Here is a 12,854-nt window from a genome sequence, read left to right as displayed (position 1 = left end):
GCATAGGTGGGTCAGTTATTTAAGAAATACTTTATATTCAACTTCATATGAATATGTGCTACAAATAAAAGTGATCTTGGAGTGGGTAGTACAATAAGCTTTTAATCTGTTCAGTCATGTCTGAAGCAACAAAATTTCCTTTAAAAAGTTTAAATGTAAAAAACACAAACACATATACGATGAAAATTTACAGGTCATGACTCAAGGGAATTTTTTTTGATCCAATTAAATAATTCCCAAAGTAGGACGCGGGGGGTTTGCAGCTCATAGTCCCTGATGAGGCAAATGGTGTGTCATAATAATTCACAAAATGATTTCCTTACTGCATCTAGCGGCTCCATAGTGTAGTGGTTTACACATTTGCCCAACAAAAGAAAGATCCCCAGTTTGAGGAGACACAAATCCCTTTTGGGGTTGTGGCAGGAAGGGCATCCGGAATAAGAACAATCTGTCAAATCAAACATGCAGAGCCACCCGCTGTGGTGACCCCTTGTGAATAAGAGAGCAGACGAAAGTAGCTTCTTCTATTTCCTTACTGCATACATGTGTGTGTGTATATATATATATATAAATAAAAGTCTTTGAAGTTAAATTTTGATGTCAACTGTATTTTTTGACTTAGGCCAATAAAATAAGCAATTAAAGAAAAAAACACTTCATTGGTGTCGTAATTATTTAACGTCATGTTATTATATGAAAAACAGATGCTGTTGTTGAGACTAACTGTTTATGACAACGAAGACATTCTGCACTGTAAGCAACACATTAGTGACCTTTTCAAAACAAGGGGTAAAAACTGATTTAACCAATATGCCAGCGACACTGAATCAAGTCACTGGTTAAAAAAAATACAAATAAAAAAGCTATGCAACACATAAAATCAGCAACAAATTCTTTTCTTTTTAATTTATATGGGAAAATTAGGACTCCTATTCAACCTAATGTAGGCTCCAAGTTTTAAAACAAACTTTGTTTGGGGATCCAGCATATATAAATCCTTTTTTAAAACTGGTTTAGGGGGACAATCTCAAACTTATCAAATATCTTGTATCTTCTTATGGCAAAAAAAAAAAAAAAAAAAAAAATCTCCTGTTGCACTTCATTTTTATTCTTTAGATGATTCTCAAGTTTAAGAAAACAAAAAACATCAACAAGGGAACAAAGAAAAACAGAGTCCACAGAGCTCTGCAGCGTCAAGCGTTTGGCTGCCACAGAAAAGTCTAGCACCTCCTGCTGCTTGGGAGGCTTCTAGTCTAGCTGCTCCTGCTTTATCCTGTTTGAATTGGGCCCTCGCTGACTTGTCCTCCTCAGTTCCCTCCTCAGGACGTACTCGCTGAACTGGGATGAGTCCACGCCTCCGCCGCAGGAGCCAGCGATCTCGAAGCCACGTTGCTGGAGACGCTCTAGAACCTGGGAAATGTGGAACAAGATAGAAGGGGGGAGGATGTCAGAAGCAAGATATTGATTATAGAAGGAAATGCACACGGTTGGTCATTTCTTGGTAAAAGTCAGTGTGATAAGCCAGTCAGGGAGTCGCTACAACAGTGATGCTAAATTGTTAACCACTAACCTTTTGTTCACTGCTGCAAAGCTGAAAAGCATTCAATCACCCAAAACTCCTCCAATTATGTGCTGCTGCCTTAGTCTAGCATTGGAAACAGCTTTGGGAGTAAGTAGCAGCAACATACGGCTTGTGACGGGAATTTGGATGGGACTTTCACAAGACTTTCACAAAACCAAGAGCCTCTCATATTGCCTCATACCTCATTTTCATTGTTTTCTAGTGTATATGTGTGTTTGTCTATGTGTGTGTAGCTGTTCCTGATCCCACAGCCTCGCAGACATCTACAGACGTGTCCAGGGGGGTTGTAGGATCACATTCCATCGAAGAGGCCCCAGGGAGCAGTGAGGCTTTCTCTCTGCCACTTGGCTCAGTGTGGGCTGCTCAGGAAAAAAAAAACCCTCTCCCCAATTCTCCCCCAGGCCCAAGCCTTCACCAAAACTACAAAGGTCCCCCTACTGCTGGCAGCTCTCTCTGCTCCCCTTCCTTCTCTCAAACCCCCCGCCCTGCCTCCATTAGCCGCAGATACAGCATTCACCGCCGGCGTGCTTTAATAACCAAACAGGATTATGGGCCCTGCCTGGGGACAACCTGCTAGGGAGCATGCTCACTCTCTTGCTTGCTCTCCACGACTCACACACACACACACACACACACACACACACTCCAGAGTCTGGTTTGTGTGTGTGTTTTTTGGGAAGGAGGTGGTGATTTGACTTCCTCAGACGGAGACATAGTCCAAAATCATTGTAAAATCTTTTCAAATATGCCTTTACTTCATCCTTTATGGATGCATGTCTGAGGATTTTACCATCAATGAGTTATTGGAGTATGAATTTATAATCTGGGAAATGCAGGATTGCCAAATACATGCAGACAATAACAATGGAGGTTGACACAAAAAGAGTGTTTTGTTGAGTAAAGGCTTACTTGTGTGTGCAGCATACACCTATTTTTTAAAAGCTTCAGTTTTGCATGTATTAGTTTCAGGTAAAAACACAGTTCCTGGGAAAGGATCATATTTTAATAGAAAGCAAATTGAAACTTGACCTCTAGTTCTTACAACAAACTTATTTTCTATCTCCTTGTAATGAATGGTGTTCGAATAGACTCCCAACCCTTAGATTTATAACACCCCTAATAACTTATAAGAGTTTACAAAGGCAAAGTTAACTTTAATAAACAAAGATAAACTAATATATCAGAAGTGCACAACCTCAAGATATTGCTGGTATTGATTCACTAAGGCATCCAATTCTTAGTAGGAAATCTTGCCAAATGCTTTTCGGATGTTATACGCAGAAACAATACTTGAACAGAACACCATCAAAGTCTTGATTTTATTTTAAATTGGACGTCAATCTGTTGATCCACTAAGACACTCAGAGTTACTGACTTGTGTTTTCATTACACGCTGAACTTCCTCTTTCTTCTTCCTTACAGTTTCCTTTTGCACCACTGATAAAGGTCTCAGCTGTTCCACTATGTAAAACTCTCATCATTAACAACTTTCTCATCACTTTTCATTAGTTTGGCCCTAATGCCCACTGTAAGCTGGCGTTTTGGTCATCATTGTTCAAATAATTCACAACAAACTTGAAATGGGCTGAGAGGCTCCTTCAGCTTCTCTGGTCTCTGTTTTCAGTCTTTAAACCATCTAGCACATGGTGGAAGACTCTGGCCAATGTAATGACTTTTTAGACCAAGAGACCAAAATAAAATGTTTATAGGTTGTGAGACATGGTTTCACCTGAAGTAATGGGTTGAACAGAGACCTTTCAAACTGTATGTAAAACCAAAAGTCCAGATTAACTGATTTTTTTTTTGGCATATGAAGCACACCTACAGCTTCATTTTTGTGTGATGCAATGTTATATGTTCAAAACCATCCAAAAACATAGTGTTACATCAGTGGATAGTACTGAAGCTCAGCCCTTTTTCAGCTCTCCAGTTACAGTCAACATTATTATTCCATACAAATCACAGAAAGTAAAGATGGTGGTAGACTTGTGTAATGATAGCTTTCTAAATTAGCGCTTTGATGAACTCATCAAAGCACCCATTTTTCTGCGAGGCCGTTCTTGTAATTTGATTGGATTAAAAAAGATAAAAAAAAAGAAAGCCTGCAATCAGACATAACTAATTTTTTATGACAGAAAAAGGCTAAATGAGCACAACATTACTGCAATCAATTATTATGTTTTCAAGATAGATGGATACAAACCTGGACAGAGTTGAGGTGACAGTACCCATTCAGTGGGAACCGGATGACGTGTGTGGAGTCGTGGTTCCAGCCAGCATTGACGGAGTTGCACATAACGTCTCCGATTTCTGGAAACACATCTTCGATCAGGGCCTTGTCACCGCTGAGTGTGATCCTCTCACCCAGGTCGGGTGCAACACGCACCACCAAGCACTCGCAGGGACGGGACACCCGACCTAGCTCCTGGTCCTGGCGCCAGCGCTCCAGCTCAGCAAGCATGGGCTGCAGCTGGAAATATCGTGCTTCCTCATACAGCAGGCTGTAGTCCTGTAGGATATAAAAGTTGAAGGGTTTTCACATCATTGCATTCTCGAAAAAGAAATGTGAAGTTGTCGGCCTTAACGGTTTACACATTAAAACCATGGTAAATATGGTATATGTTTTCAGGGTTGTATCAAATATGTTGTTCCTGTTGATTATTCTGTTTAGATTTCAAAGTATTTTGTAATATTTTTTGTTTTTTCCCTCCTAGATCGATGCTTAATTGTACAATATTATCTTCTACACAGGTAGTCTTGATGCAGAATTCTGGACAATCTGGATACTAGAGAGCAACATACTAAAAGACACAAAAAGCAAAACAGTTAAAAGTCGTCATTTTCTTTCTAAAGCTGAGATATTCCAAAAAAACCCCCAGAAAGAACAAGGAAGCTTTAAAAGCACTGTTCTACATGAATGAACAATAAACCCTAGTCGAGACACCACTCAGGAAAAATTACAAAAGATCCAAAGTAGAGAAGATACAGGGCGACGTGTAACACAGGGTTGCATGGGCTAGAGGAGCAGAGCCTTTACTCACAGCACTGCAGGGCCTAAACTGCACCACATTCCAGTTTTCACATGATCCTCTCAACATCTACTCACTGAGCATATGGCCTTAGCCTGAACTTGGTCTTGTCTTTTGCCTCTGCTTATTTTAACTGACATACTTTTTGCACAGTGGACAGTCCATCTGATAATGTGGTTATTTGTTTTCTCCCAGGGCAAGTTCAATAATTATTGCTTAACTATTTGAGTGGGGGGTGGGCTGCTTATGTGCCACATACAGTGACAGGCACCTTGGATGGACACTTGGCACAAGAACACAGAGAGCTGCAGAAAAAAGGATATCGTATGGCCATGGGTGTCAGTATAATTGTTTCAGTACGAGCCTGCTTTTTTACTTATGTATTGCAAAAGAATCTTTGCCAGTTTGTAGCTAGAAGGAATCAAACTGCATCTCTTGATGAGGAAATGCTTTGCAATTGGGGTTTGTTTGGTAGAGCCCTGATATTTTCTCTCCAGCATGTGAACCATTTTCAGTAACTCAGGGAGGACCAGTGACCAAAGGCGTTCCACGGCCTTAGCATTCATTGTGTGTGTTAAGTTGTAGGACTGCTGACTGGCTGATGGGAATTTACAGTTTCTAGGATGGGCATCAACTTACTTTGAAGTCGTCGGGGATGAGGAGCTTGGACGTCCTGAGGAAGTTGAGGATATAGCGGAACATGTGTCCATCCCTGTCAATGAAGTAGTGCTGCTTCAGGCTGTCCAGGACTATAGGCTCTGTGCCATCAAAGAGACGACCAATTCTGCCCGTAAGAGAGAGAGAGGAGGGGTGGTGATTTAAGCAGAAAGGGAGGTAAGGAAGGAAGAAGGAGGACAACATATCAGTGTATTTTTTACACTCACAAACAATACTTGTAACAATTTTTAAAACCTAAACTTGATCTCACTAAATCTGTCTTAAAGAAAGAAAGAAGGTCCTGAGAGGTCAAGGCCAGCTGGTGCTTGGTTGCCTGAGGCAGGGAGGCAGTCACCCGCGGGCCTGTGCTTGGAGCGACAGTGTGGCCTCCCAGCCTCCAGATGGCTCCATGCCCTTTGGCTCTTTACTGCCGCTGTGACATCTGTCAGAATAACCAAGTTGCCTTTGTCTGCTCTCTGCATTCTGCACTTAAAGTGCTCACAAATTGTTTACCCCTTTAAAATAGCAGAGTTTTACAAAATGTGACATCTGGCCGTCGCGTTACAACAATAACTAATAAACAACAAACTGCGAGGAAATTCTGACAAAAAAACATTAGGCTCCATCAGAAAACATCCCTGTAAAACACACAATACATGCAAAAATCCTGCCACAAATGGTTACCCCTGACCCTGGATCTTAACCTTCCCCCTCCACTTAAAATACATCTGTATGGCAGGGCAAACTCACCGAGATTCTGGAAATTTTGTTAAGGTGGCCAGACTGCTGGTGTACATGTGCCCACCTACATCGATGTGCACAGGAGCATTGGACTTGGTGAGCTGAGCAGGTGTTGGGATGCCCTGGTTACTCAAGGGAGACACCGGTGACCGTGTGATCATGGGCCTGGACATGCTGGAGCGATTATCCTGAGGGAGCACAAAGGAAATGCATGTAGGAAGACACATTAGATTGTAATCTTCTGCTGCAAATGAAACAGACAATTAAAACAACTCTAGGGAAGATCGAAAAAATTAGTATATTAGGAAAGAAAAAAGAAAGAAAGGCTAATAAGAGACAACAATCTGTGCATTTCTTTATCCAATATATTCTGCAGTCAGGAGTGGAGAGCAAGGGTGGGTTTTTTTCTTGTTACCCTTTTCTGTGCAAGATAGAGCAGCCCGACCTTGACCTGAATGTTGCCACAATCCACAAGCATCCACTCCTGTGGGCCATAATCTCCAAAACCAAATTAATTTGGAGCATCAATCTCAGTCATGAAAATGAGCAATAATGATTCCTGATTTGAATACTATAATAGGATTTGGAGAATAACGTCTCACGATAACCTACAAACACCATTAGGAGACGATTTCTGTTAAGCTCTGAGATGAAAAATGACTTTATACCCGAAAAAGTTTGAGTGAAGATTGGAGAAAACCTCAAAAGTGTCCCGATCACTAAGGAGTGAGCAGGACATTAGACACATCTGCTTTAAAAAACAAAACAAATAAAAACAAAACAAAACCGTGAACTCAACACATACATTTTACAGTATATTGCACAGGAAGGACTATCTGACACTGTGTGCGCAGTCTACGGTTGAGGGCACCGAGGTGATGATTTCTTCGATTCGGTAAATAAAAAAAACAAAACTACCAAAAAACAAAGTGTCCGGCACTTCGCTCCATAAAGTCGAAAGTTAAATCGCTCTCCCCCTCCCCAGACAACACGACACTTTTACGCGTTTACCTGCGCCGGCATCACTGTGGTTGGAGAGGAAGTCACCGAATGGTCATTTTGCTTCAGAGATGCTGCGGGAACGGGCTCTCCTCTGACAGCGAACATCAGCGAGCTCTCCCTGCACTCCGCCGCTCGGATCGGGAGCCGTTTGAGGGAAGCGTGCACGGACTCATCCACGGAACTGATTGGACGGGGACGCTTTCTCGCCTTCTGATGCGTTAAGTCCATGATATCCGTTTCGTCCATTACGGCTCAGACGTTTAGGGTCAAAGAGATAGGAGAAAGCAGTGAGGCTTTTTTTTTTCACCCTCTCCAACACACCTGCCAAAAATGAAGAGGCGTGAAAAAAATAGCGAGCACCGGGGGTGAGAGCGAAAGCCGTTGCTGTCACACGGAGCGGCTTCTTTGCAGTGGCTGGGAGAAGTCAAAGCCCCCGACAACATTAGCATTGTAGCGCCCGCGGCTCTTTTGGGCTGTCGCTGTTTCAGTGGCAGGTATGTGTGTCGCATTTTCGCGGAATGAAACAAATCCTGCCTTAGCCTGCAAAATGCGATCGTCTGCTTATGATGCGATTTGGGTTAACACGCCACATCTGGACCTTGAACAGCTGGCCTTTGCCCCCCTTTTCGGAGCAGTGTTTCCACGCGCGACCACTGCCCCCCCCCCCTACACGTTGCTGCCCATTGTTCAGCAGCAGTTTTTGTTCAGCCTTCCAACACATCAGTCGAACAAAGTTGAGTCTGTGACAAAGCCGAAACAGTGGCCAACCTTCTCAATCACATGGACAAAAAAAAGAAAAGAAAAGAAAAAAATACCACTGCAATAGCCCATTCAACCCCCCCCCCCCCCCCCCCCAAAAAAAAATACAACCTCCCCCCACCCATACACACACTTACCAGCCATAAGCACCTGATTGATTGTGCGCTTTCCAGTCACACAAAAGCAGTCAGGAACATCACTCTTATTTTTTAGATGGCCAAATGCATTCTGAATATGATGTTTTAAGGGAAAAGACTCTTCACTATTTACAGGCTGCAAGATGTTATCAATAACTAAACGTCCTTGAGGTCAGCAAAGAAACACTGCATGTGAAGTACCAGCTAACACCCCTTCAAATCAACGGTGTGACCCTCAGAGCAGCTATAAAACTTCTTCATCTGTTTCTCCCTGGCTCTGTGTCTGACAAGTCTAAGCGCTGCGGTGTGGTGTTAACACCACCTCCAGTGACCACATCAGCATTGCAAAGCTACCACACTAATGATATCGTGGAGTATAAAACCAGACCACAACATGTCCAATTGCGGTTAAAAGTACTGCCACAGCACTCTCCTGGGTTGTTTTTTTTTCCGCAGAAGAAATGTAGGGAATCCACAATTTTTAATAACATTCAGATTAAAATTAATTAGTTCAACCACTGGCCTTAAAACATCCACATTCCTGTTTCTCATTGGCAGTGTGAGTTTCACACCTAGATACCCAATTAGCAATTAAGCTTGCCTTTGAGTGTAGGCCTCCAATGCGGTGTGTGATCCTGGTCTGATTTGCATGCCACTTGTGCACGCGCTGATAAGCGCAGGCAGCAGCCATACATAGTTTTAAAATTCAACTCCAGAATCCCTCGCAGAAGGCAAAGGGGCCTGCGGGGCAAAAGAGAGAGAAATCACATGGCTGCTCTTCAAAAGGGGACCTGTGTAAGGCAGCCGGCAAAGTGCGTGGGATCACACTCAGAATGCAGGTAATTTGTTCCCTGACTAATTTGTGGAGATGGTGGTGTGTGCGTGTGTGTGTGTGAGAGAGAGTGAGTGAGAGAAAGTGTGTGCCTGTGGAGAGTAAGTTCTGAAAACAGCTTGGTGGAATTGGATTTCCTCAAAGCCTTGTCATTGCAAAGGTGGATTGAGTGTAAAATCTGTGAGGCATTATGGAAAATTGCAGGGGAGAAAGAAGAGAGAGTGAAAGAGAACGGGTGGTTGGGTGGGTGGGAAGTGGAGGGTTGGGAGCTGGAGGGAGCCAGTTGAGGGAATGAGCTCTCATATCACAAAATCATCCCGAGTTGCTGGAAATAAAGACGTGTCGTGAACCTTTAGTCGGACCTGTGTCTACGTTGCTCAAAATCAGTTCAAAGGTCACAGCGTCCTCAGAATCTACAAGTACGAATCCTGAGATGTGCCACACGAGCGCTTTTCCAACCTGTTGCCATTTTGAATTTGGCACAGCGCTACAGAAGTCTCCCATGCATGTTAGGATGTTTGCGAAAGAAGTCAAAACGTATGTGTTCAGGGAATCTGTTCGTTTATCCAGCTCGTGTAATTTTGTTGCACCACAGTATGCACAAACAAATCTAAAACATGCGCAGAGCATCAAAGCCCGGAGCAGTCGAGCTACTCCCTTTTGTTTCTGTTGTTTTTCACCAGTTTTCTTTCAGGCCTTTAATGCAAGACCATCTTTCTTCAAACTTTAAGGAACTAACACCTTACAGTAGCTCAGGTTGAATATTTAGTAAGAAATAGCAGGGTATGTGTTCCACTAATAATTAATCCAAAAACATAGAAAGCAAGGATCTGTCTGCTGTTGTAATAATTGAAGGGCCTTCTGGGGTTCAGCATATGTAACAGACTGACTTTAAGTTGGCCATCCCAGAATGCAACTCTTCACTGTTTCGACATATCTCACAAGATACAATTAGCATTTCAGATCAGAGCATTAACATTCAGTTCAAGGCAGGCAGACTGGTATTTACATAATCTGGATGGGTTGTCTCTGCTTTGTTGCCTGTGGCCATTTGTTTGAAATGTCCATACACAGACAACTACAAACTCTGGGTTAACATCAGTTGCTGCTAGCTGTATATATAAAATATATATGAAAAAGGTAATGATGAACTGTTATAACAGCATGGTTTGGGTAAAAACTGTAAGCTAGATCAAATGCATATCCCACTGGACTTTGTATACTTTGTAAATATAAAGTAACTGCATGCTGCAGCAAAGCCAAAATACCGCATTTCAATAAAACTTTTGTCATTGTCATTAATGTTTTTGTTTTCACATCTCCCCTCTTTGATGACAACTGACATAAGCATATAAGTTCTGAACAATGACTGCAGAGACTTTGTCTTCAAACTGACTCCACGTCTTATACTTAACAGTAAAGGGAGTATTTGGTATGCTTCAAATGACCCGTGGAGATGTGTTTAGTATGAAAAAGTACTAAGGCATTAAATGAAAGAATGAAGAGGTTGCCCACACAAACACAAACACATCACCACATTTGAACATACTATGCAAACCTGTACCGTACTTTAAAGCATCTTGTTGATTTTGTGTGTAGTCACCATTTCAATTTTTGGCTGTAACTTGCATAAAAATAATCATTTCCAGTAGAGCACGGTGGTCCGGATAAGCTTTGATTCTCCACACGATCAAGAATTTCATACACAGCTGGTAACTATAAAACAAGCCATAGTAGTGCTTACTTATTTATCAACCAGGAACACACAATTACTCCCTCAGTTTTCTCAGACGTACTAATCTACTTGAAAACGATTCTTTGTGGAGTTACTGGAGCTGTACATCAGCATGACATCACAGATAAGGAAGTGTGATCAGTGCTATGTAGCCGCAGGCTGTTAGAGACTGTAGTGCATGTTCACTGGCATAGAGCAAACTATCCCAGGGCACAGGAGTGGCAGAGCCACTACAAAAATACAATAACAGCATTTCTCTCCCAGTGTTCCAATCGAGAGCAAGCAAAGATGAAGTTCAAACCGATCCTGTAGTTTCACTAATGCGATTCTGGCCTGTTTTGTTAAGTGTCTTCTTTCAGCTCAGAGCTCTGTTTGTAAATCTACTGTCACTGTGAAACAGATGAACTGAAGCCCTATATACAGTTCTCCCCCCCCCCCCCCCCTCCCCCCTTTCCCTTTTTAACAGCGCCATCAGGTGATCGGTCCTGACAACCAAACATCTCAGTCCCACCATTCTCTTTATTCATTCACCCCCTGGAACTCGTGAAACTGGCTAAGGGCTTCATTACAGGTGACCAGAGCTGGATTTGAGTATTCTCCCTGGGGTCCAGTGGTAGATGTTTAGTAATCAAACACAATCTTTTATTTTATTTTATTTAAAAAAAATCTTTATATTTTAGGATACCACATGCAATACTGTAGAAAGTACACACTTTAAACGGAGTACATGTCTGTTTACAAAGTATAGTCCTACAGGCGAAATAAGTCGATACTGTTACTACTACTGAGTAAGTATATCTGTGCCGATTCGCATCCGGACCTTGGAGTTGATTACGCACGGCGCGGTGGTAAAGCGATTAGACTAAAGACTAAATTCGCTCCTATTTTCGTCTTTAAATGCATAAATGTGAATCTCATAACGCGGACATGGCTTGCATTAACGGATGATTCACAGATTCCGCACTGACGTGTGTAAAAGGTACATCCTGTCATACAGAATAAGAAATACGCCCTCGGCAAAATTACTCCACAATGGCGTCTTTCATTAGAAGATCTAGGGCAGCCAGGAAATGGAAGTGTTTCACGACAAAACTCACTTCGAAAAACCTTTACGAAAACGACAAACGCGGGTTTAAGTAAGTTACGAGCAAGTTGCACAGCAGCAGCAGACACGGAGACGGCGATGTTTTCCGATCTGAAACGCGCCAGGAGCGAATTCACACGGTGGATAAGTAGAGTCTTTGCTCGACAAGATCACAGTCTGAGCCCGCTGTTCGTTTAGATTGGATGCACCAGAACGTCCTACATTGTAGTCACGCGCATACATTTGTACAGTAAGTAAGGGACAATAGCCAGGAAGTGGTTAAATATTTTTTAAGAACTGTACCGCTCGAATCGCTTGGCACATGCGTAAAAGCTGCTGCGCCTCTATGTCCCAGTCCATCCAACCTCGGGAATAAAATCAAACCAAATAAATCTTCGCTTACCTGAAACATAGAGCGGCATAAAGTATCTTTTTGGGCACCTTTTCCGTCCGATTTGGCCCACGATCTGCCTCTGTTCCTACACCAGTGAGAAATGCAATAGCTTGGCTAAGGTAGACAGAACAAAATACAGAGAATACTTGCTCCAGGGCTCCGAAACCCCTCAAGGCAAAGATCAGGATACAATTAGCTCATGTCTCTGCCCCAGTCTAAACCAATCTGCAAAATAAAACCGCGAGCAAAGAAAGAGATCACAGCAGCAGTGCCTCAGTCTTTGTTGAGTTTATGTTTTTATAAAATCAAATATTTTTTTTCTTTCTGCATTTACAACACCCTCACCCCTCCTGCCTCCAACTTGCCTATTGCCTCGGTCTCGCAGAGAAGCTGATTTTAATCGTTATGATTAGTTTTGATGTAACGTTCCCCCGGGCGATTTCTACAAATGGATGGAGTGTTTTTCTGCCAGGGAGGAAAGGCAGCAGATGATGATAATTATATAGATTGTTGGTGGAGTCCTTTGATTTTTTTTCTCCCCCTTACTTTTCAGACATCTAACCTGACTAGTTTGCTTCTTTAACGTATACACGCAGCATGTGCTCCCTGACAACTTGTTGATTAACCTTGAATCAACGAAATTAATAGAATGTGCTTAAATGAAATTTTCACTCGAGTTTGGTCTTTGTGATCTTTTCAGTCTCTTTCCTCCCTTTGGACAACCTCCAAATGACGTAGACCAGTTGTATAAATAAGCACTTGCAGCTTGCCTTGCCTCAATCAAGTCTGAATCAGTGCCCGAGGGTGATGTGCGAGCTCATTTCAAATGTTCAACCATGCATGATTTCAGGAAGATTGAGGCACTTCTGAGGCTTTTAGAATTACTTTGGGGATGCAAACAG

The 12,854-nt window shown here is 42.4% G+C and overlaps 1 protein-coding gene across 4 annotated transcripts; it reads right to left on the bottom strand.

Annotated features, from left to right (window-relative positions):
• Positions 1 to 314: 314 nt before the first annotated feature.
• On the bottom strand, positions 315 to 12,318 carry LOC146553578 (BTB/POZ domain-containing protein KCTD1). Of its 4 annotated transcripts, XM_085254986.1 has the most exons (6): positions 11,962 to 12,318; positions 8,509 to 8,648; positions 6,019 to 6,197; positions 5,251 to 5,395; positions 3,786 to 4,091; positions 315 to 1,410 (listed from the first exon to the last, which is right to left on the bottom strand). In XM_085254986.1, the coding sequence occupies exons 2-6, from the start codon at positions 8,596 to 8,598 to the stop codon at positions 1,249 to 1,251; spliced, it is 882 nt and encodes a 293-aa protein (XP_085111112.1). In that variant the 5' UTR covers positions 8,599 to 8,648; positions 11,962 to 12,318; the 3' UTR covers positions 315 to 1,248. The 4 variants fall into 4 exon arrangements, with proteins under 4 accessions (XP_085111112.1, XP_085111113.1, XP_085111114.1 ...); XM_085254987.1 differs by lacking the exon at positions 8,509 to 8,648; XM_085254988.1 differs by lacking the exons at positions 8,509 to 8,648; positions 11,962 to 12,318 and adding an exon at positions 7,908 to 8,143.
• Positions 12,319 to 12,854: the final 536 nt, after the last annotated feature.

The sequence above is a fragment of the Mchenga conophoros genome, linkage group LG18 (genome assembly GCF_057382185.1).
Source record: "Mchenga conophoros isolate Kocher_MC1m ecotype Shallow Benthic linkage group LG18, M_conophoros_male_GT1.1, whole genome shotgun sequence".
Classification (NCBI taxonomy): Eukaryota; Metazoa; Chordata; class Actinopteri; order Cichliformes; family Cichlidae; genus Mchenga; species Mchenga conophoros.
This window is presented reverse-complemented; position numbering and strand designations above follow the sequence as displayed.